At 43.9% G+C, this 25,030-nt stretch overlaps 1 protein-coding gene across 3 annotated transcripts in view; it reads right to left on the reverse strand.

Moving 5' to 3' along the window:
- Window positions 1-23,858: 23,858 nt before the first annotated feature.
- The window catches only part of NSMCE2 (NSE2 (MMS21) homolog, SMC5-SMC6 complex SUMO ligase), a 232,104-nt gene continuing 230,932 nt past the window's right edge, over window positions 23,859-25,030 (reverse strand). For all 3 annotated transcript variants that reach the window (XM_061123215.1, XM_061123216.1, XM_061123217.1), the window contains one exon: window positions 23,859-24,206. In XM_061123215.1, coding sequence (XP_060979198.1) covers window positions 24,089-24,206 — 118 coding nt within the window. In that variant the 3' untranslated portion in view covers window positions 23,859-24,088. The remainder of the gene's footprint in view (window positions 24,207-25,030) is intronic.

Consider the following 25,030-nt stretch of genomic DNA (forward strand, 5'->3'; position numbering starts at 1 on the left):
CGACTCGACGGACATGAGTTTGAGCAAGCTCCGGGAGTTGGTGATGGACAGGGAGGCCTGGCGTGCTGCAGTCCATGGGGTCACAAAGAATCGGACATGACTGAGCAACTGAACAACAACAAGGAGACTAATACATGGGGTGATGCAGGTTTTCAGACTTCAGGAGGGAGGAAGCGCCCTACTCCCAGCCTGCAGACCCAGAGGCTGCAAGGAGAAAGCTCTCACTCCGGCCCTGCCTAGTGCTAAAAAAACAATGGCCAGTGTGTTGCCACATGAGGATTAGTCAAATAAGGATGAGTTCTGACTTCCCCTGAGTAATTCAGTCAGGCTGGAGGCTGAGTCTTCTGGAGGGGTGAGTGGAGTCGTCACCCGGTCAGCCAGCGAGGAAGAGCAGCATCAGATACCTCCCAGAAAAAGCCAAGCTCCGTGGGAACCTGCGAGAAACCCAAGCAGGCTCGCAGGTGGCACACCCAAACATGAACCAGTCTGGCGAACTCTAGGTCACCAGCCAGCCACCAGCCTCCACACCCCTCTCCATACGGGGAGCTCACCCCCTCATTGGCCACAGAGCTCTCTCAGGGTCAACCTTGCTCAGGGTGAGGTGAGCCTGGCCAAGCACCCTCTAGATTCTGGCTCATGGGGTCCAGACAGTGCAGAGACAGGGCAGGCAAGGTCACATCCTCATCAGCCCCTCATCAGAGGCTGGGGGAGCCCCATGTGGCTCAAGAGCTTTGGAATCTAATAAGCTGGGGTTCACATTCCAGCACCACCTCTTCATAGCCCTGTGTCTCTGGATAACTTCAGTCATTTTACTCAGCCTCATTTTTCTCATCTCTAAAATGGGGACGGTGAGACCCTCATTACAAGACTGTTTAGAAAATTAAACAAGCTGTCATATGCTAAGTGCCCTGCACAGAGGGGCTGATTCTATCAATTGGCGAACGTGTTGAACACCTACTGTGTGCCAGCTCCTGGGGAGGCTGCTGGTGAACAAGCAGGTCACCGCCCTCATGGAGCCACTCGGTAGCAAGGCAGAGTGCAGAGTTTGGTATAAAGCCAGACACAGTCCAGAGTGGGAAGGCTCTGATGAGAGGGTCAGGAGTCAAGGAGAATCCCAGAGGAAGTTAGGCTGAGTTAAAATCACATTTCTGTTGTGCCAGAAAGCCTCACAGATCATCTTGGGATCATAGAGCAAGTAATGGCCAGGTCGGTATTCAGATGCTTCAGGCCTCCACAAGCTGCGACCTCTGTTCGAGGGCCTGGCAGTCCCTGAGGTCCAGGTGTGTAAGATTGAACCAGTTCAACGTCAGGTAGTCAGCGTGCCTGGAACATCACTGGCCAGAGGCCCTGAGGCCTCCACCCTGAGCACTGGACCTCTGTCCCACTGCCCAGGGGGAACTGTGGATGAATAATTGGGTTCTTTCCATTTTGTGGTGATTACTAGTATATTTTTGATGAGTATGTGTGGACAGGTCTTTGTGTGGGCACCTGTTTTCATTTCTCCTGGGTGAATTCCTAGGAGAGAATGGCTGAATCGTGATGGGTATGATTGAACTTTTTAGAGAAAGAGAGAGAGCACCTCAGTCACTTCCCTCTATAAGGGCACCAACCCCATCGTGGGGGCTCCACCCTCAAGACTTTAATTACCTCCCAAAAGGCCCCACCTCCAAATATCTTCATGTTGGGAGTTAGGTCTTCAACATATGAATTTTCAGGGGACTCAAACAAATATTCAGTCCATGACAGCCATTCTAATATATGAGTCATGATATCTTACTGTGATTTTAACTTGCATTTCTCTGATGATTAATGACATTGTGCATCTTTCAATGTGCTCATTTGGCATCTGTTTATCTTCCTTGGTGATAAAAGATCTGTTCAAATCTTCTGCCCCCTTTTTTTTCTAATTACTGAGTTTGAGAGTTCTTTATGTATTTTGGATACAAGTCCTTTATCAGATCCATAATTTGCAAATATTTTCTCCTGGTCTGTAGTTAGCTTACCACCATTTTCTTAAAAGTGTCTTGAACTTGATGAAGTTCAATTTATCCATTTATTTCATGGGCTACACTTTTTTTTTTTTTTTTTTTTTTGGCCAAGTGGCATATGGGATCTTATTTCCCCAACCAGGGATCAAAACCCCTGCCCCCTGCACTGGAAAAGCAGAGTGTTAACCACTGGACCACCAGGGAAATTCCTGATGGATTATACTTTTGAAATACCAACTAGGAAATCTTTGTCTTACACGAGGACACAAAGGTTTTCTCCCACATCTTTTACTCTAAAAATTTTATCATTTAGGTTTCACATTGAAACCTATGATACATCCTGAGTTAAATCTTCTATATGGCACAGGTATGGTCAAGTTCATTTTCCAGCATATAGATACCCAATTGTCCCCAAAAGACTATCCATTCTCCACAGAACTGCCTTTCCACCCTTATTTTTAAAACTCATTTATTCATCTATGTGTAGGTATGTTTCTCTTTCAGTTCCATTGAACTATTTGTCTATTGTTAGGCCAATCCCACTCTGCCCTGACTATTGTAGCTTTTTTTTTTTTTATTTAATTGAAGGATAATTGCTTTACAGAATTTTGTTGCTTTCTGTCAAGCCTCAACATGAATCTGCCATAGGTATACATATATCCCCTTCCTTTTGAAACTCCCTCCCATCTCCCACCCCATCCCACCCCTCTAGGTTGATACAGAGGCCCTGTTTGAGTTTCCTGAGCCATAGAGCAAATTCCCATTGGCTATCTATTTTACATCTGGTAATATAAGTTTCCATGTTACTCTTTCCATACATCTCACCCTCTCCTCCCCTCTCCCCGTGTCCATAAGTCTATTCTCTATGTCTGTTTCTCCATTGCTGGCCTGTAAATAAATTTCAGTACCATTCTTCTAGATTCCATATATATATGTGTGTGTTAGAATATGATATTTATCTTTCTCTTTCTGACTCACTTCACTCTGTATAATAGTTTCTAGGTTCATCCACCTCATCAGAACTGACTCAAATGCATTCCTTTTTATGGCTAGGTAATGTTCCATTGTGTATATGTACCACAACTTCTTTATCCATTCATCTGTCGATGGATGTCTAGGTTGCTTCCATGTTCTAGCTATTGTAAATAGTGCTGCAATGAACAATGGGATACTTGAGTATTTTTCAATTTTGGTTTCCTCAGGGTATATGCCCAGGAGTGGGATTGCTGGTGGTTTTATTCCTAGTTTTTTAAGGAATTTCCATACCATCCTCCATAGTGGCTGTATCAATTTACATTCCAACAACAGTGCAAGCACTTGCACTGTTCCCTTTTCTTCACACCCTCTCCAGCATTTATTGTTTGTAGACTTATTGATGATGGCGATTCTGACCGGTGTGAGGTGATACCTCATTGTAGTTTTGTTTTGCATTTCTTTAAGAATGAGCGATGTTGAGCATCCTTTCCTGTGTTTGTTAGTCATCTGTATATCTTCTTTGGAGAAATGTCTGTTTAGGTCTTTTTCCCACTTTTTGATTGGGTTGTTTGGTTTTCTGGAATTGAGTTGTATCAGCTGCTTATATAGATTGGAAATTAATCTTTTGTCAGTTGTTTCATTTGCTATTATTTTCTCCCATTCTGAGGGTTGTCTTTTCACCTTACTTATGGTTTCCTTTGCTGTGCAAAAGCTTTTAAGTTCAATCAGGTCCCACTTGTTTACTTTTGTTTTTATTCCTGTTACTCTAGAAGGTGGGTCACAGAGGATCTTGTTTTGATTTATGTCATCGAGTGTTCTGCCTATGTTTTCCTGTAAGAGTTTTATAGTTTCTGGTCTTACATTTAGGTCTTTAATCCATTTTGAGTTTATCTTAGTGTATGGTGTTAAGAGTGTTCTACTTTCATTCTTTTACATGCAGCTCTCCAGTTTTCCCAGCACCATTTATTGAAGAGGCTGTCTTTGCCCCATTGTATATTCTTGCCTCCTTTTCAAAAATAAGACACCCATAGGTGCAAGGGTTTATTTCTGGGTTTTCTATCTTGTTCCAACGGTCTATATTTCTGTTTTTGTGCTAGTACCATACTGTCTTGATGACTGTAGCTTTGTAGTATAATCTAAAGTCAGGAAGGTTGATTCCTCCATCTCCATTCTTCTTTCTCAAGACTGACTTTGGCTATTCAGGGTCTTTTGTGTTTCCATATGAATTGTGAAATTTTTTGCTCTAGTTCTGTAAAAAAAAAAAAAAAAATACCATTTGTAATTGGATAGGGGTCGCATTGAATCTGTAGATTGCTTTTGGTAGTATAGCCATTTTCACAATATTGATTCTTCCTACCCAGGAACATGGCATATCTCTCCATCTGTTTATGTCATCTTTGATTTCTTTCATTTGTATCTTATAACTTTCTGTGTACAGACCTTTTGTCTCCTTTGGTAAGTTTATTCCTAGATATTTAATTATTTTGTTGCAATGGTGAATGGGACTGATTCCTTAATTTCCCTTTCTGACTTTTCATTGTTAGTATATAGAAATGAAGTGATTTCTGTGTATTGATTTTGTATCCTGCAGCTTTGCTAAATTCATTGATTAGCTCTAGTAATTTTCTGGTACTATCTTTAGGGTTTTCTATGTACAGTGTCATGATATCTGCAAACAGTGAGTGCTTTACTTCTAATTTTCTGATCTGGATTCCTTTTATTTATTTTTCTTCTCTGATTGCTGTAGCTAAGACTTCCAAAACTATGCTGAATAATAGTCGTGAAAGTGATCACTCTTGTCTTGTTCCTGATCTTTGGGGGAATGCTTTCAGTTTTTCACCATTGAGAATAATGTTTGCTGTAGGCTTATCATATATGTCCTTTCCTGTGTCAAGGTAAGTTCCTTCTATGTCTATTTTTTGAAGAGTTTTAATCGTAAATGGGTGCTAAATTTTGTCAAAGGCTTTTTCTGCATCTATTGAGATTATCATATGATTTTTATCTTGCAATTTATTAATATGGTATATCACATTGATTGACTGCCTATATTGAAGAATCCTTGCATTCCTGGAATAAACCCAACTTGATCATGGTGTATGAGCTTTTTAATGTGTTGCTGGATTCTGTTTGCTATAATTTTGTTGAGGATTTTTGCTTCTTCTCAAGTGCACATGGGCCATTCTCCAGGATAGACCACTTCTTGGGTCACAAATCAAACCTCAGTAAATTTAGAAAATTGAAATCATATCAACATCTTCTCCAACCACAGCGCTATGAGACTAGATATCAATTACAAGAAAAATAACTGTAAGAAACACAAACACATGGAGATTAAACAACACATTTCTAAATAACAAACAGGTTATTGAAGAAATCAAAAGGGAAATTTAAAAAATTTCTAGAAACAAATGACAATGAAAATACAACTCAAAACCTATAGAAGGCAGCAAAAGCAGTTCTAAGAGGGAAGTTTATAGCAATACAATCCTACCTCAAGAAACAAGAAAAACATCAAATAGACAACCTAACTTTACACCTAAAACAACTGGAAAAAGAAGAACAAAGAAAAACCAAAATTAGTAGAAGGAAAGAAATCATTAAGACTATTGTAGCTTTGTAATAGGACTTTAAATCAGAACGTATTAGTCCAACTTCACGCTTTTTCAAAATTGTTTGACTGTTCTAGGTCCTTTGCATATGCATTTTAGTATCAGTTTGTCAGTTTGTCAATCAGTTTTTTTCAAAAGAAAAAAAAAATGTGGATAGACTTTGTATCAAGTTGTTGCTCTAGAATTTGTTCTAGATTTCAGTCTTTGACTCTTCACACTATGATAGTGCTTCTTGGTTTACTGAGCTCTTTCATGCCTTCTGCTGAACTCTCTCAACAAGCATGTTACCCAGGTGTAACTGGTGTACAGTAAGGAAAACTGAGGCTCGAAGGCAAAGAACCTTTCCCACAGTCACACAGCTAGCAGGAGGCAAATAGACAAATATGGCAAATATGTTTTCAGTGCATGATATCATGATATCAGATTCCAAATCCACAACTCTCTGTAGCACACCACCGCTGAGTAAGGTCTCAGTAAGAATTCTTAATATTGTGTTGTTAGTGGTTCAGTCCAACTCTTGCGACCCCATGGACTGTAGCCCACCAGGCACCACTGTCCATGGAATTGTCTAGACCAGAATACTGCAGTGGGTAGCCATTCCCTTCTCTAGGGGATCTTCTCAACCCAGGGATGGAACCCTGGTCTCCTGCACTGCAACCAGATTCGTTACTGTCTGAGTCACCAGGGAAGTATTCTTAATACTCCAGAATTTAACAAGCTGGACAAAAAGGGGCATTCACTGTTTTGATACCTTAAAAAAAAAAAGGTCAGTTTCAGATGCTGGTGCCATCCATGCAAATGCATTTCCGCTGCCCTATGCTGAACTCTTTCCTCTGACTCTCTAAACCGTGGGTGTCAGTCTTAATAGGAAAACCATATGTCTCTGTTCCCTTTAAAGTTTCTTTATTGGCAAAAACACAGCTCCGTAGAGGAAAAGGGAGAGGAAATGGGGATACATCACAGAACGAGGGATTCCAGTTTGAACTAAGGAAGAACTTCCAGATGGTGAAGGCTGTTGATCACTGCGTAGAAATGCCAGAAGAAAAAGAAAAAGAGAAGAAGAGAGAACTTTTGCAGCTTGGAAATTCTGGGGTCCACAAGTCCCTAGGGAATAGTGACAATCTGGACCCTCTCTGTCCTTAAAGGCCATTAGAAGTCAGTTGTGTGGCCCTCTGAACACCTTCTCCCAGGTATACAAAGACATTCCCATGGTTTCTCAGGCCAACCCCTACTGCCCATGGGACCCCCTCAGGGAACTGACATCCAGTGTACCTGACAATTCTGAGACGCACATTTTGCTTTGCGTCAGGTTCCCTGCAAACAGTTTCTGAGATGGAGATTTGCATGTGGGTAGGTTGTTGGGAGTACTCTTGGGAACCACATCTGTTGGCAGCGGGTTGGGAGAGGGAACGAAAGGAGCAGATTGCGCCGAGGGAGATGAGCAAGCCCCTGCAGCAGAGGCTCTGGAGGTGGGCTGGCCCTGCAGAGCTGGTCCCTTTGTGATCCCCTGTCAACCAGTCCTTAGATGACAGCTGCCTGGGGGAAGACAGACGGCCTCAGCTCTGAGGTTCGAGCTCCTGGCAGCTGGGGAAATGACTGCCTTGGTCCTGGAGGGGCCTGTGTTTGGCGCCCCACCCAGTCACCAAGGTCTAAGATGGTTCTGAACATTCCTTGGTTCCTCAGCGTTTCCTGGAATAAGACCTCTGAGGTTCGAACTTAGAACCCCAGCAACACTCTCTCAGAAGCCATTTCTGAAGCCACAAGTCCATCACTGGTTCCTCCTCCTGCCAGGAAGGATGGAGTATATTACAACCCTTTGCACTGTAGCCTGCCAGGCTCTTCTGTCCAGGGAATTTTCCAGGCAAGGATACTCGGAGTGGGATGCCATTCCCTTTTCCAGGGCATCTTCCCAACCCAGGGATTGAACCTGGGTCTCCTGCATCACAGGCAGATTCTTTACCATCTGAGCCACCAGGGAAACCCCATAAAAAATCACATCAATGCCTAAGTATCACCACCTAGAAGTGCTCCTTCTGGGCCCTTCACAGGACTCATTTGCACCCACTTGGATCCCTGCCTCACCCTCCACCTTGGGTAGGGTCCTCTCAAGCCCTCCCTGTTCGGGACCTCAGAGTGGCTGGTCCCCAGCCTGTGTCTGAAGGTGAAGTAAACCTCAGCTCTCTGCTCACAGAGCTGTGTCCCATGGCTTCATTTCTTTTCCTCTCTCACCGTCTCTCACTAGATTTTTTCCACTTTCATTCATCTCAGGGCTCCTCTTGATATTAATGAAAGACAAGATAATTCTAGAACTCTGCAATTTCCTTCATGTCACCCATGGTGATTAAAGAAAATCCCTTGGCTCGTTTATGGGCCAGATAACAGTACTCATGGTTTCTGCGGTAGTGGATTCAACCAACCAAGGATTGAAAATGTTTGGGAAAAAAATCATTCCAGAAATCTGTAAAAAGCAAAACTTGAATTTGCCACCGCTGGCAAATATTTATATGGCATTTACATTGCATTCACAACTACTTACACAGTATTACATTGTATTAGGTATTATAAATAATCTAGACATTATTTAAAGTGTATGGGAGGATATGCATAGGTTATATGCAAATTCTACCCATGATATATATGCATATATATATACATATGCATATATATAGGATTCCCTGGGGGTCCTGCAACCAGTTCCCCTGATACTGAGGGAATGTAATTGATTAACCACTCCAAGAAGGTTCCCTTTCCATACCCCCAGTGGGGAAGGTGGTACTTCTTCCTCAACCCACACTATCAGGAAGCTCCTGGAGGAAAAAGGAAACACTCCCTACAGTATGCTACCCAGAAGGGTGAAGTTTTACCCAAGACCTAGAGGGGGTTGGTCCTGATAGAGCTCCCAAGAGAGGCTGGAGGGGACAGTGCCTGGGGGGAGGACACTTTTCTGGGCTTTTTTCACAAACACCCTTCCATGGCAGTGCCAGCCCCTGCTCGGAAGGAACCCACATTCTAGCACATCCTTGTGTCTGCTCTGGGATGGAGAAACAGCACCAGATGCAGTGGAACCTGGAGACAAAATACTCCACGCAGACTGTGGGTGGGGCTTGCAGGGCCAGAGAGGCTCCACAGAGGAGAGGACGGCCAGGCTGAGACCTGGAGGAGGAAGAGGAGCTAGCAGGTGAGGAGGAGAGGAGGTGAGGGAGCAAGGAAGGGTCCAGGCTAATGCGGTGGCCCCTGCACAGGTCACAGACAGGCGAAGGCTTCGGAGCTTTGGGGAAGGAGGAGCATTCTGTCTGGCAGAGTGATGGGGAAAGTCAGAGCCAGGTGCTACAGAATAGATGGACTGGGCAGGGCCTGAGGGGAACAGCTGGTGCTGAGAAAAAGCCCTTGGGGAAGCGTCCCGGGCAGCACCCAGTCTCCCCTCCACGCCAGCAGTGGGAATGGAGGCCTGGGTTGCAGAATCAGCATTGATGCAGGGGTGGGGGCCTTCCTCCCTGGACCACACTTCCCCCACATCTGCATCCTCATGGTTAGGACTTCCTTACCTTTTCCTAGTCTTTCAAAGCATCACGTTCGCCCATGGCCTGTCCTAATTAGTCTATTTGCAACTTCTACACTTTCCCCAGCCCTGCTCTGTTTTTCTCCATCCTTGTCATCATTCACATGCTACACATTTTGCTCCTCTACCTGCTTGCTGTCCAGCTCCCTCATTTCTTGTCTGTTTTGCTCACAGCCTAGATGCTGGGCACATACAAGGCACTCAAGAAACATTTGTGGGATGAAAACTGCCTATAACAGCTCCTATATACTGAGCATTTACAATGTGCCAGACTCTGCCTTCACACTTTACATACATTCTCTTATTTATCCTCACAACCAACTTACCCCCATTTTACAGATGTGCAAACTGAGGCTGAGGGATGTAAAGTAACTTGCTCCAAGTACACATCTAGTCAATGGTGGGGCTGGGATTCAGACTGTTAGATCTGGGATCTGCAATTTCTACTGTTGGGTTCCCTCAGGAGACAGCTTTAGCATTTCCAAGAATAGATGATATCCAAGAAGTGTGTGTGTTTTCACATCCCTCCTCATCGTGCACACACGCACATAGCTCAGTAAACAAATTCCGACGACTGCATGTTCAAATTCAGAGGGCCGATTAGCAAATCCAAAGCAGTGGTGTTGGCTAAGTCATTGGCACGAAGCTTTAACTCGCAGATGTGTGTCAAGAGTTTTTCAGTAAATCTCTAGGGTGGAACTCCTGGAAATGGGGATGCACTTTCCCATAGCCTGTGGTTCCCAGGCTACCCTGGGAGTCTGCTAACTCCTGCATCCTTCCCAGAGCTTCATACTTTGCCTTGGCGCCTGGAGTCCAGACAGGAGGCTGCCTGCGGGGGATCTTACAGAAAAAACATTCTTTTCCCCTATGAAACACAGCATAGCCATGCCCAAGTGTCTTATCTGAACTGTGAATAAACAACAAGGACAGAGCAGTATCCTGACTCATTTCACCCTTTCAACCTCTGCTTGAGGGTGTGAGGGGCTCTTGTCCTTTTATCTCAGGGATGGAGGCTGAGAGATCAGGGACTCATGTCAAATCCCAAAAACCAGGCTTGGGGCCCTGGAGGGGGACTCCAGCCCAGGATGCTAGCCCTCAGTCCCCTGCATGTCCCTTGAAAGGTGTTGGTCAACTTGGTCTCCACTGTGTGCATCTCCTGCACAGCCCTGGTTCTGAGAGTGGAGTGGTCAGGTTTTCTCTCTGCTCCCCCACCGCTGCCCCCATCAGCCAAAGCCCTCATTTTGAGTAGCCCTAGGTTGGTTTCCTTGGGGGAGAAAAGGATGACACAAATGACTATCTTTCACTTCCCAGACCCCACCCAGTGCACTTTTAAGATGTGGAAATTTTATTAAATCCCTCAGCACAGCTTCTTTCTACATGTTCTGTGGTTTAACTCTCCCTGGGTCTTTTTGCTTATGATTTTAGCTTTTTCCCCACCCTCTTTAAACCTGAGCTGCCTCTTAACTGCACCCAAGTGCTAACATTTCTAGTCTTTGTATTCATATTGCTAGTATTTGCTAAAGGCCTTGCATACAGTCAATAGGTATGGACCCACATCCAGTGAGTGGCTCACTTTGTGGGCTCAGTCCTCGGGATGAACCTAAACTCTCATCTGTCCAACCTCCCCTCCCTGGGACCAGTCACAGGGCATTTGCTCTGCTGGTGCCCGTGACCTTTGCTCCCTCCCGTCCATCCAAATTGCTCCCTTCCTCGTTGGAGACAGCCCTAGGTGAGTCTTCTTGGTCCACAAAGTCTTTTCTGACGACTGTGATGCCCACAAGGTTTTCTCAGTCCTCTTATATCCTAAAGGATTATGTTGGCCTCACTGAACTGGTGGCACAATTCGATTCTAGAATTATCCTTAGAAAAGACAAAATGAATTGTAAAGACACAAATGTGTATTTTATTATTATTATTTTTTTAAGTTATGTTTTTATTTCTTAATTTTTTTATTTTTGGCTGTGCTGGGTCTTTGTTACTGCCCTCAGGATTTCTGTAGTCACAGACAGCAGGGGCTACTCTCTAGTTGAGGTGTGTGGGCTTCTCATTGTTGTGGCTTCTCTTGTTGTGGAGCACAGGCTCTAGGAAATGCGGGCTCCAGTAGTTTCAGCACATGGACTGGGTAGTTGCTGCTCACTGGCTTAATTGCTCCAAGGCAGACGGGATCCTGCCAGATCAGGGATCGAACCGGTGTCCTCTGCATGGCAAGATGGATTCTTAACCACTGGACCACCAGGGAAGCCCAGGAAAGAGTATTTTAGAAAAATGAACTACTCCACCTTCAAACCTGGTCTCTCCCCAGTCCAAACCCCCAGACAACCCACTATAAATTTGATTGGTATTTTGCATTATTTAATTTCCATACATTCACACGCATTCAAACTATCTTGAAAGCAGGAACAGGGATTGAGGCAGGCATCCAGGCTCCCCAAGCAGCATCCCGCCAGGTTTTTGCCATTATCGCTTAATTGCTACTACACGGGCTGTGCCGCTGACTCTGGACAGCCAGCCCCAAGAGCAGAGGGTAAAAACCTCCTCCTCACAGGTGAAGCCACCAAGACGCAGTGGACTTCACGGGGTCGCCTGAGGTCACACAGCTAGTGAGAAAGAGAGTGAAATTGGAACTGGCATCTTCTGACAAGCCCAGCTGTTCTGGGAAAAACACTGAAGGACGCTTGACTTCCCTAAACCTCACTCCCCGAGTGCCCGGCCCTGCAGAGCTGAGGTTAGCGAAAAAAAAGTGTCGCAATCCTTCATTGCTCCGGGGGCAGCCAAACGGGGCTTCTCATCTGTGACTTGATACGGGCCCTGGGTGGCAGTTCCTTTCAGGCCTCTGGTTCAGCGTCCACCTGGGTGAATCATCAACCAGCAGCCAGCTGTCGCCTCACCTTTAGCTCTGTGCGGCGTGAAGCTTGTTTTCTTTTGCTGGCATCAAACAGTCACCTATGACACGTGGTGAGATGCAGGACTCTGCCTCCAAGTCAAACACAGACCTGCAGGAAAAACAGATTTGTGGAATACAAGTTCTCTAGGGTACCGGGAGCTGGCTTCTCCCTACCAAGCTCCCACAGCTGGCGGGGATGTCACCTGCCTCCAGGAAACAGATGGAACAAGTGGGTGAGCTGGGAGCGTGAACCAGGCCAGGCAGCCCTGGGGGCTCAGAAAGCCCTGTTCCCCAGGCTCACATTTCTCACATGAAACTCAGATCCAAAGGTCAGTGTGGCCTTCGTCCCTGCCCTCCATTCTGCAGTCCCTGCTGAAATCCCAACCACGGTGGGTGGGCGGGCGGGCGTGTGCGGTTCCATGATTAATTGCCAGAGCTTCATGCTGGTGTCAATGCCCTGTCAAGGGATTTGATTTCAGTACTGGAAGCCAGTGAAATAAGGTTCTTAGGAGGTCTTTGGTGACTGTGGGAAGGCTCTGGGCCCTGGCGTGGACCTTTTGCCCTGCTCTGTGCAAGAATTTCCCAGGGAGCCCCTCAGGATAATTATAGATGCTTCAAGACACCTACTTCTTTTACTTCAAGAATTACATATTTATTTTAATACATTTTGAAACATACCCAGCACATCAAACTGCAATTTCATATATATTATTGCTTAAGAGGAGGCTGAATTTTTTTTTAAGTGACTTGGTTAAAACTTAAGCAAATGAGAATCCAGGTTATAAGGATATAGCAAAACTCTAAGAGAGGAGCTAGAACAACTGGAGTTTGGAAAACACTACTACTTTCCTGGAGAATCCACTATTCATGCCAAAAATATGGACCAAGCTGAGATCCAACCAAGGATGGTTAGAGATTTCTTTCTCTGGAACTACCTTAGTCCATTTCCAAACTTGTAGTTTGTATGAGACTTAGGCTGGTAACAGAGAGTGGGCAGGAGGATTTTTTTGTTGGTTTTGGTTTGTTTTAATTGAGACTTTACCATATATGGGGCCCTAGGGGATAGAGATGAACAGCTGCCACCAAGTAGGGCAATTAAAAATAGTCTGTGCAGGGCTTCCCTGGTGTCTCAGTGGTAAGGAATCTGCCTGCCAGTGCAGGAGACACAGGTTAAATGCCTGATCCGGGAAGATCCCACATGCCACGGAGCAACTAAGCCCCTGCATCAAAACTATTGAGCCCATGCTCTAGAGCCGGCGGGCTGCAGCTACGGAGCCCAAGTGCCACAACTCCGGAAGCCCATGCCCCCGAAAGCCTGTGCTCCATAACAAGAGAAGCTACTGCAATGAAAAGCCCATGCACAGCAATTAGAGAGTAGCTCCCACTCGCTGCAACTAGAGAAAAGCCCCCAGGCAGCAACGAAGACCCAACATAGCCAAAAAAAGTCTTCATAATGAAATCTGAAATGGCTGGGAGGGTGTGACACATGGAGTCGGGATGAAGCAGGTCACCAGGCCTTCACCTCAGCAGATGATATTTAAAAAAAAAAGAAAAATATGTACAACTCTTTGTATTTACCTATGATCTTCTTCTGCCCACATGGCTCAGAGAGTAAAGAATCTGCCTACAGTGCAGGAGACCCAGGTTCTATCCCTGCGTTGGGAAGATCCTCTGGAGGAAGGCATAGCAACCCACTCCAGTATTCTTGCCTGGAGAGTCCCACAGACAGAGAAGCTTGGTGGGCTACTGTCCATGTGATCGCAAAGAGTGGGAGATGACTAAGCAACTAACGCTCTCACTCTTTTGAGCGTTTGAAATAAAAATGCGGTGTTGAGATAGCTATAACTCCAGTGTGTATACACACGCAGCTCTGTTTGGCTTTATTAACCCAACATGATTTCATTTGGGTCTCTCCTTGTATGTCAGGTGCGTCTTGTCCTCACAAGGAATGTGAATCACAATCAGCTGGAGAACTTGTAAAAATGAAGATTCCTGGACCTGCCTCCCAGGATTCTGACTCAGTCGTCATCTGCATTTTTAACAAGCTCTTCAGATCCTTGGATAAAGATGTTGCTGGACCTCACTTGGAGAAACCTTGAAGCCTGGGGACTACACATGGTTCAGATGTGGAGTCCACCCTCAGAACCCAGTTAAGAGAGGCAGATAAGACACTACGATGAGTCACAAGGTAGAAGGTACTCAGTGCGGCAGGATGGCATGAGATAAAGTGCCAGACATCCAGGGATGCTGAAGACTGACCCTCTGTTCCGAGAAGTTTCCACACTTTTGCTGTATTGTATTCCAACCAACCTTGAATTATGCATTCATAGTATTAATTCCACATCTAGTGGAAGACTCATTTCAGTGACATAGGAACTTATTTTTCATATTGGGTGAAGGATAGCAGATAGGAAAACCCTTACTTGTCTGAGACAGACGTAGCTTTGGGTGGCAAGAACTGGGTGCTCTTCTGGAGCTATGTGGTAGAGAGGTGTTGCCTAAAACAAACACAGCTTCCCAAGACTCCATCCTCTACTGCTCATCAACAGAATCAAGAAAGAGGCCCTGAGGGATCCTTGGAAGGAAGTTGAAGATCTTGTGAGAAGCTGAAGCAGGCTCAAGAGCTTGGACCTCCTCTCATGGTTATCTGCTTCCTCACCACCCACCATCCCTCCTGGAGGGCCCAAGGTGGCTTCACCTTAATAAAAAGGCATTAGACCCACGTGTTAGAAGAATCTGGGGCCTCCATCTGAGAGGATCTGGTTTCCTCAGGGACTTCACCCAGCAGTTCTCTCCTGTCAAGCCACAGCCATGACACGGGAGGATGTGCTTTGGAGGCTCTGGTTCCAACCCTGGCCCCATCACTCACAAGCTCAGAGACCTGGGAAAGGATTTTATCTTTGGTCATCAGTTTCCTTATCTGAAGCCAGGGCAGTTGGGAGGATTAATGGGGATAATGTATGTGAAATGTGTCAGATGAACTCTGACAGATGCTAACTCTCATGAGTCTGGGAGAAACTTTTATCTGCATTAACTTATGCATATTTCTTACTTAACCTTCCAAGGACATAGAGAGCATTCATTTTTTCCCCCATGCCATCTTTACTAATCAGTGAGCATCTGTGAGGTGACAAGGCTCTGTGTGAGGGATCTGGGGATGTGGAATACAGCAGACCCGGCCAGAGGATGCCCCAGAACCACGGGAGGGGCCCACCACAGAGGTGAGTACAATTGCCCACAGGGCTGTACATCTTCACTGGGCCCTGGGCTCCTGGGGGGTTGAGTGAAATATTCCACCCCTGTTCAGAACAATGCTTTCAAAAGCATAAGATTACAAAGGAAACCAGTTGCATTGAAATAAAGTGTTAGTCACTCAGTCGTGTCTGACTGTTTGTGATCCCATGAACTGTAGTCCACCAGGCTCTTCTGTCCATGGGATTCTCCAGGCAAGAATACTGGAGTGGGTTGTCATTTCCTTCTCCAGGAAATATAGTTATGGAGCCATTTAAAAACTGAATTCGTGGACTTTCCTGGTGGGATTGAGGATGGGAATTCACCTGCCAATGCAGAGGCCAGGGTTTGATCCGTGGTCCAGGAGGATTCCACATGTCGTGAAGCAACTGAGTCTGTGCGCCATAACTACGGAAGCTTGTGCGCCTAGAGCCTGTGCTCCACAACATGAGAAGCCACTGCAATGAGAAGCCTGTGCACCACAACTAGAGAGTAGCCCCTGCTCGCCACAACTAGAGAAGGCCCACGCAAAGCAATGAAGACCCAGTGCAACCAAAAAAAAAAAAAAGAATTTGTTGATGTAGTTGTATGGTTCTCTTTTAACACAGTAAATGATATCTAACAGCAGATTTAGTAGATACTGTATTTTATTTTTTCAGAGACTTTTTCTGTCTCCTTCCTATCTGCTTTCCTTCCTTTGGGGCTCCAAATACATGTGTGTTAGGCTGCTTGATGCTGTCCCCTCAGCTCACTGATGCCTTGTTTTTTCTGTTTTCTCCCTGTGTTCCCACTGAATTGTCTGTATTGCTATATCTTCATCCCCACTAGGCTTTTCTACTACAGTAACTAATCTGCTGTTAATCCCACCCAGTGTAATTTTCATTTCAGATATATTCTGTACTTCTAGGAATTTGATTTAGTACTTTTTCTATCTCCCATGTCTCCCCACAACATGTTGTCCTTTCCTTTACCTTTTTAAACACATGAAATACATTTTCAATTGTTGTTTTAGTGTCCTTGTCTACTAATTCTACCATCTGTATCATTTCTGGGTCTCTTTCAATTAAATAATTTCTCTCCTCATTATGGATCATATTTTTCTGCCTTCTTGTGTGCCTGGAACTTTTTCATTGGATACCAGACACTGTGAATTTGACATTGTTGTGTGCTGGCTTCTTAATTTCTTTCATATTCTTTTAAATACCTTTGAGCCTTGTTCTGGGACACAGTTATTTAGAGACAGTTCAATCTTTTCGATCAGAAGTCAGCAAACTACAGCCCAGAGACAAAATCTGGTCTCTTGTCTGTTTTTGTATGGCTCGCGAGCTAAGAATGGTTTTTTCATTTTGAAATGGTTGAAAAAAATCAAAGGAATAATATTTTGTGGCCTGTAAAAGTTTTATTAAATTTTCAGTATTTGTAAATAAAGTTTTATTGGCACTTGGCCACCAGCATTCATTTCCACACTGAACATGGATATAAAGTTTTATTGGCACACAGCCACTAGCATTCATTTCCATACCAAACGTGGCTGCTTTCGTGTTACCGTGGTAGAGTTGAGTGATTGCAACAGAAACCAAGTGATCCGCAAAGCTGAGACTATTTACTGTCTGGCCCTTCACACAAAAAGTTGCCTATCCTTGCTTTTGAGGCATGCTTATAAACACTGCTAAGCAGGATGAAGGCATCCTTTGGTCCAGGGCTAACTTTGCCCTACTCTGGCTGGTGAGAGAAGGAACATTCTGGGGCCTATGTGAGCTCTGGTTTTCGTTCCCGCTGATCCTCTGGGCGGTTCTTTCCCAGCCTCAGGTAGTTTCCTCACAGGCACGAGCTGATGATGACTCAGCTGGAGACTCCAGGGGGACCCTCTGTGGGTCTCCAGAGCTCAACCTCTGAGCAGCTCTCTGCTCTGCAGACTCTAGCTACTTCACCTCCCTGATTTTCAACTCTGTCTCCTCAACTCAGACAGACCGCCTGGCTCCAGCTAGATCTTTCTCCACTGTGTGGCCTGGGAATTCTTCAGGCAGAAAGCAAGAACAGCCTCCAATGTCTGAAAACCACGATTTCATCTATATATTGTCCAGATTTTTAACTGTTAAAGTGAAAGTGTTAGTCACCTAGACATGTCCGACTCTGCGACCCCATGGACTATAACCTGCCAGGCTCCTCTGTCCATGGGATTCTCCAGGCAACACTACTAGAGTGGGTTGTCATTTCCTCCTCCAGGGGATCTTTCCAACCCAGGGACTAATCCCACGTCTCCTGCATTGCAAGTGGATTATTTACCACTGAGCCACCTGGAAAGCCTTAGTTGTTAAAAGTGGGAGTTAAATCCAATTTCTGTTAGTCTATTATTGATAGAAGCAAATTAATTACTGTATTTTAAGACAAAAGTACGTGTAAATCCATCCTGATGGCAACAGGAACACTATGTGAAAACGTCGTTTTTATTGGTGATGAAGTCACAGATATCGATAATTCTACTGGAGTTCATTGCCTACATTAAGATTATAGAAAACCTTAAATTCCTAGTAGAGGTCAGTAAAAGTAAAGATGCCATTTTTCTTCCCATACTAATTCATATACCTTCTGAATTTTATTCACAGTCTCCTAGGGCATCCATGGTTTCCTGAATAAGAGCTCTTTTGCTGGGATGCTAACAGTTAAGTTTTTCTTCTGAGTACCAAAGAACTTTTAATAGGTCCTCTCATGGAGCTTATTGTTGATTGCCTTGCAATTCTTTAAAAAAATCCCATGTTTTGTATAAAACAGAGGCCTCAGTTTTTTTTGTTTTTTTTTTTTCTTTCTCTTTGTCGGCAAAAACATCCCAACACCTTCCAGCACAGCATCTTGTTTCATCATCCTGGGCCTTGTTTGTGCTGTTCTGTGAATTCACCAGGGTCTCTGAATTCCTTGTGAACTGTGGTGACTGTAACCAGCTCAGGGTCCCATGCAAAACCTTATGGCCAGTCTTCTCTGAATGACAGACAGCTTTTCCCGTACATCCCAGCGGCCTTCTGACTTCTTTTTCAATAGCACTGTACTTCTGGTTTGTATTCTGGTTTTGACGAAGGATGATCCTTGGGCTGCTTCCTTTCCTAAGTATATCTTGCTTTTCCTTTTTGTTTTAAAACAAATTTTGTATTTGTTCATGGAAAAAAAAAGCCCCCCCACTAAATGTTCCTTTTTGTGGTCATAAATTTTTACCTTGTTATACATTTGGATCAGTCTGCCACCCCTTGAATGCTTATAGGGGGTCATCTTTACAGACTGAATTTCATCCTCCCCAATGGCAGGATGAACAGAGGAAAGAACTAGCCTGGGTTTTCACTCCATTATACTTAAAAAATATTTTAAAAGTAGCTCATTAGAGCTATTGATTACTATTAGTGATCACTGTGGATAAAATGAATCTACAATTGGGGGATTCAGGCACAGAGACAGATAAAATCAAGTTCCTTTTTGTTATCAATCATTGTTTAATCTTATCTTCTCATTAACCTTAACAGATTTTTTTTTAAGCATTGTTTCTTTTAATCTTGGATTCCATGAGGCTTTGACTAGAACACTTTTAATTTCACTCTAACCTTTGAGATTCAAAAATGCTTCCTAGAATATTGATAGACATGCGGTTCTGAGCTGAACTGGGGTTCCCAGTAGCTGTTCTATCTGCCCAGCTATTTCAAATAACCAGAAAAAAAGCCGTCCTCTCCCTCTCCTGTAAAGCAATCATTCCCTCTTCAGTTTATTTAATCATTTATACATCATAAAATATACCATTTTAAGTGCTGGATTCAGTGACTTAGTAAGTCTAGAGCTGTGCAACCCTCATCACATGACAGTTTTTAAAAAATTTATTTATTGATTTATTTGACCTCGCTGGGTCTTGGTTGGGGCTTCCCAGGTGGTGCTGGTGGTAAAGAACCTGCCTGCCAATGCAGAAGACCTGAGACGTGGGTTCGATTCCTGGGTTGGGAAGATCCCCTGGAGGAGGGCATAGGGGCACACAGAATCTAGTTCCCTGACCAGAGATGGAATCCAGGCCCCCTGCATTGGGAGCTTGGAGTCTCAGCCACTGGACCACCCGGGAAGTCCCCACAATCCAGTCAGAACGTTTCCTTCACTCCTAAGCAATTCCATTCTCACCTTCAGCCTCAGGCTACCAATAATCTCCTTTCTGTCCTTACAGAGCTGTCTTTTCTGGACATTTCATGTAAGTGGATTCACACACTATTCAATCTTTGTGACTGGCTCCTGTTCAACCATGTTCCAAGCGTTGATACTTTATTCCCTTTTATCACAAGTAGTATTTCCTTGTATGGCTCCATGGCTTCTGTTTAGCCATTCATCAGGTGGACATACAGATCACTTCCACTTTTTTGCTATTATAAAGCATGTTGCTTGTGAATATTCATACACAAGACTTTGTGTGAACATAGCTTTGACTTCTTTTGGGTGGATCCCTAGGACTGGAATTAGTGTGTTGTGTAGTAAATTCATGTGTAACCTTTTTTTAAAAAAAGCCAAACTTTTCAGTGACTGCACCAATTTGCATTTCCACAACAATGTATGAGAATTCCTGTCCCCAGTCAGATTTAACTGCCTTCTTTTCAGAACAGTTAAGCCCCTTCATGACGTTTCACATGAGGTTGAAGGTAGATTTCCACAACATAGCAGATTTCACACGAGGCTGAAGGTAGATTTCCACAACATAGCAGATTTCCCGGACCACTGGGTAACCCACACTCAGGATTTACCCTCCTCACCCCATCACCCAGCCGAAAGGTTTCACAGGCTTTTGATAAACTTGTTTTGAATTTTGTTACCTGATTTACTAAAATTCAATTTTTACTTAATAATTTTCTTGTATTTCCTTTGTCCTACTGTCCTCTAGACATGGCATTTATATAACCTTTTATGGAGTTTATTTTTGTACATATCTGTCTAGCCCAACTGAACAAGAAACCCTGTCAGAGGGACTTTTTATATCCAAAGAGACTAACACAAAACACGTCACAAAGTGCCTCAGAAAGCGTTTCTTGAATAAATACTTAAAGATGCAATATACACATTGGGTTCAAATATATTCTAATTTCAAAATCAGCTTGTTTTCCTTCTAAAGGGCCATAGTGTTTGCATAGGACCGATTCATCAAATAGGAATCTTAGGAATCTTAAAGAAACCCTGGGGAGAAGTCCAAATCTTTTAGTTTATGTGACACATCTGAGGCCTGGAGCAGTAAAGAAACTTGCCCAAGGTCAATTGTATGTGCTGGTCAGGAATATGCCATTACTTCTGGAAGAAACCCTGCCATAAGAGAGCAGGTGAACTGAAGCTGGGGAGATAAGAGTGGGGCTGCACTATGGTAGAATCCTGAATGCCAGGCCTGAAGTTCACTTGGTAGGAAAGGATGCAGATTATCCAATCAGCGTTCTTGTAGATCAACATGGGAGGTGGCAGATGCGAGGTGGGAGACCAGTCTAAGTGGAAGCCAGGAGGGAGGGCCTGGACTTGGTCGGGTGTGTTTGCAGAGGGAAGGGAGGGAGGAGCACTGGGCTATGCAAAATGCACGAACGCCTGGAAAATGGGACTCACCTGGGACACAGTTCGGTGGGATAGAAATGCAGGTCCGCTGACCACTCGGACATCCTCCACAGCCCCAGGACAGGGAGCTTAGTGGGTCGGAGTGCTCCCTCTGCACTCCTGGTTAAGTCCCAGTATAAGCTCTACCAGCACCACTCACAAGCCAGTGACCTCAGGCTAATGACTTACTGATTCCGAGCCTTAGTTTCCTCATCTGTAAAATGGGGCGATAACACTTCCCTCCAGGGTTACAGGGAGGATTCGGTTAGGTGATACGTTTAAAGGCACTTAGCCCTGTGCCTGGTGTGTGGCCAGCCATCAGTTCCCGGGGGCCTCAGTTCCCCTGAGCCCTGCAATTTTTCTCTCCTCACAGGAAACTTCAGCTGGGAGCAGTGCAGGTGTCGCTTCGGGCTGGACACTCCATGTTTGAAGTTCTATATATGGTGAGTGAGAAATTATCTTATTGTTTGGAGCTTGTGGTCATGTTTTAAACTTACTCAATTGGAAATTTCTTAAAGGAACTAGCACTTTTTTTAAAATGCCATGTTCACACAATTGTCCAAGTCCTAAACCAGTCATATATGAAATGATTTCACTACAATGTCTGGTGCAGTTTTCAAATGCTACTCATGGGCTCTTGGGTGATCTCAGATTAGGCTGGGGCTCCTGGGACTTCCCTAAGACTCCGCACTTCCAATACAGGTGGCACCGGTTCAATCCATGGTCTGGGAACTCAGAACCCATTTGCTTGGCAGTGTGGCCAAAAGATACAAAAAAGAAAGAGAAAAAGGCAGCCACAAAGACTCAGAGCAGCCAAAAATAAAACAAATACAGCAGTGGGAAAAAAAAAAAAGACTGGGGTCTTCTAGGAAAAAGGGATGGAACCCCCACCATCTGCTTGCTCCCCTTTCATTGTTTGTATATTATTGGGTTTCTCAATAACACAAAATTTCATTTGAAAAAAAGACTTCACTTTTTGGGAAAATTCTTATAAAGGAAATTTAACAAATATACCAGATTGATCATGACAACCAAGTGGTGAAAGATAAAAAGAAGTTTTATATACAAAACTTCAAATTCGTTAATTGGTTGGACAAGTATATATGTTTCTGAAGAATAAAGAAGGAAAAAATACTACAGGATACAAATACTTTTCCATAGCAGAATGGTGTTTGCATTTTTCTAATTGGTATAAATGTCTACACCAATTTTCTGGAATTCTCTTTAGAAAGAGTTGGGGAAAATACAAATTGGACCTTAGGCAACCACTTCATGCTTGTCTCTATCTGTTTAGGAAACAAATTATTTCACAAAAGAACCACATTCCACGAGAAGTATGTTTGTTCTGGCTGAAACATCATCATTTCCTCAGGAAGTCTGATTCAGATAACGCATCTAAGAAACTCAAAATTACTTAGTTTGTAGACAACTGAATGTCATACTCCTTTCTGAATTCCATGAGTGTTTCCAAAATTAATTCTGCCATTTTAGACTATGCTTTGAAATTCAAACATATGTTATTATTTCATGGCCATTACTGCCTATTAGATGTCAAATCCAGTTATTACCTGCATTTTAGTGAACTTTTTTTTCCCAAATGCATGTATCTTGTTTATTTACAAAGGTTTCATTTTTATTTTATTTTTTCTTTTTAAAGGTTTTGTTTTTAAATGCGGACTTGGGAGTGTATTTTTAGAAGCTAAATAAATCAATAGGGAGGAGGAGAGGATGTGATTAAGAATTCCGAGCTTCTGGAAGCTCAGTGGTAAAGAATCCACCAGCCAATGCAGGAGATGTGGGTTCGATCCCTGATCCAGGAAAATCCCATATACTGTGGAGCAATTAAGCCCATGTGCCACAACTTGCGCTAGAGCGCAAACCTGCACTCTACAAGAGAAGCCGCCACAATGAGAGAGTAGCCCCCGCTTGCTGCAACTAGAGAAAAGCCAGCAACGAAGACCCAGCATAGCCAATAAGTTAAAAGGGAAAAACCCCCCCCAAGAATCCAGACTCTGGACCCAGATGACTGCATTATCCCAGCTCAGTCACTTACTATGATTTTCCACAGGTCACTTCATTTCTGTGCCTCATTTTACTTATTTGTAAAGTGGGAATAACAACTGTATCTCTCTCATCAGGCTGAGGAAATTACGAGTTAATATTTTCATATATGTGAAGTGCTTGAAATAGCACCTGGTACACACTATGTGCTCAATAAATGCTAGCCACTGTTAGTTCTTCTGGGTTTTCTAGTGTAGTCGGGGCATGCTTTGTTGGGTTTTGTTGATTATTCTCGTTGCTAAAAGGCTGCTGCTGTTGTTCAGTTGCCAAGTCACGTCTGACTCTTTGGGACCCCATGGACTGCAGCATGCCAGGTTTCCCTGTCCCTCCACTATGAATAGATTAGTCCTTTTCATATAAATAGAATATAATCAATGATACTCAATTTAAAGACCCTGCTGGTCATAAGTCTACAGACTTGTAGGGCTGAAGGGATGGCAGAGGACATCTTATTTAATATCTTTAATTTGTGGTTGAAGATCCCAGGCCCAGGGGGTCGAAGGCACTTATGAAAGCCACGGAGCAAGGCAGAGAACAGCCAGGATGTGGTTGCTTCCGACAACGCTTTAGGCTCTCAGAAGGCTGCAGCAAAGTTTCCATTATGGCATCACTTATCATCGCACTGATAAGCCAGCTACTGAAGCAGTCCGTGCTCATCAGAATGACAAATAAGAGCATTTACATATTTGGAACTGTCAATACACAAAGTAAATATAGTAAGGAAACTGGCTTTGGTGTATACCTTCATGCTATTCTTTACTATCCTGATAGAAAATACTTGCAATTAGGGTGTTTTTAAGTGTTTCCGTTTCAAACATCTCTTGCAAAAAACATTTTTTTTTTTTTTGCTTATTTGTTAAAACTATAATAAAAAACAGTCTGAGGGATTAGAAATAGAGAAGCCCGCCACCACCCAGCCTATACCACTGGAACCATTTACACCTCAGGAGGCACACACATACGACACACACAGATAATCAAAGTTTTATTTAAAATTACAGAACACTTAAAAATAAACAATATAGTAGACTTGAATGCTTATTAGAACATAGAAAAATGCTTTCAAATACACTAAAACCTTCAAATTTACCCCAAAGTATGCTGTGCAGCCAGTCAAAGTGCTTTGAGAAGCATCCCTCTCTACGGATGGCTGGGGTAGGAGGTAGGCTGCGGAGTCCCCTGCAGGCAGGGGGCTTTCCTAGGTGGACTGGCGACGTCTCTTCTTGTTGTGGTTCTCAATTGCTCTTCTCAGCGCCTCATCCTGAATGAGGTCCGATATTCTCATGTCTATGTGGCTACAGCCGACTTTCGGGCAACTGTGAGAGATGAGAAAATCAAGTCAGGCCGCTTCACCTTAATGCCTTCAGAATCAACTTCTCTCCATGCAAGAATTTAAGAGCACACTTTAAAAAAAAAAAAACTGAATGAAAAATTCTTTCAATTCTATAGGGTTTTACAATTGTCAAAAGTTTCACACAGATGATTTCTCATAATCCCATAATAACCACCCCCGCCCCTGCCTTTTTCCCTTCAACCCCTATCACACCAGCCCCCACAACTGATAACCACTGGTCTGTCCTCTCTGTGAGTTTGCTTCTTTTTTGTTGTATTCTAGTTTGTTCTATTTTTAGATTCCACAGATAAATGCTATCATATAGTGTTTGTCTTTCTCTGTCTGACTAATTTCACTTAGCAGAATTATCCTCCAACTCTGTCCATGTTGCCACAAATGGCAAAATTTCATTCTTTTTTTATGGCTGAGTAGTATTTAAGTGTGGACATTTTACCAAAAAGGGGGCACATTTAAAAAATCAGGACTGATGTGCACTCATTCACTTGTTCACCGAATGCCCACCTGAGCCAGGGTCTGTCCAGCACTGGGGCCAGGGCAATGCCCACTTCACGGTACTCACTTTCCAGTGGGGGAGAGAAACCATTGCTAACCCGCTGCATAGCGTCTTTAAGTGCCACAATGGCTAAAAAAGCAGGGTCAAGGGAGAGAGTGTGAGCTGAGGGGCTTATCTAGCAGGGGTCAGGCATGGCTCGCTGGGGAGGGCTTATCTATTAATAGAACAAAGGCTGCATGTGGCCGGGGCTGGGACCTGGCATGTGGAGCAGTTGAGGAGGCAGCTGCTTGGTA

Source organism: Dama dama, chromosome 21 (genome assembly GCF_033118175.1).
Source record: "Dama dama isolate Ldn47 chromosome 21, ASM3311817v1, whole genome shotgun sequence".
Lineage (NCBI taxonomy): Eukaryota > Metazoa > Chordata > Mammalia > Artiodactyla > Cervidae > Dama > Dama dama.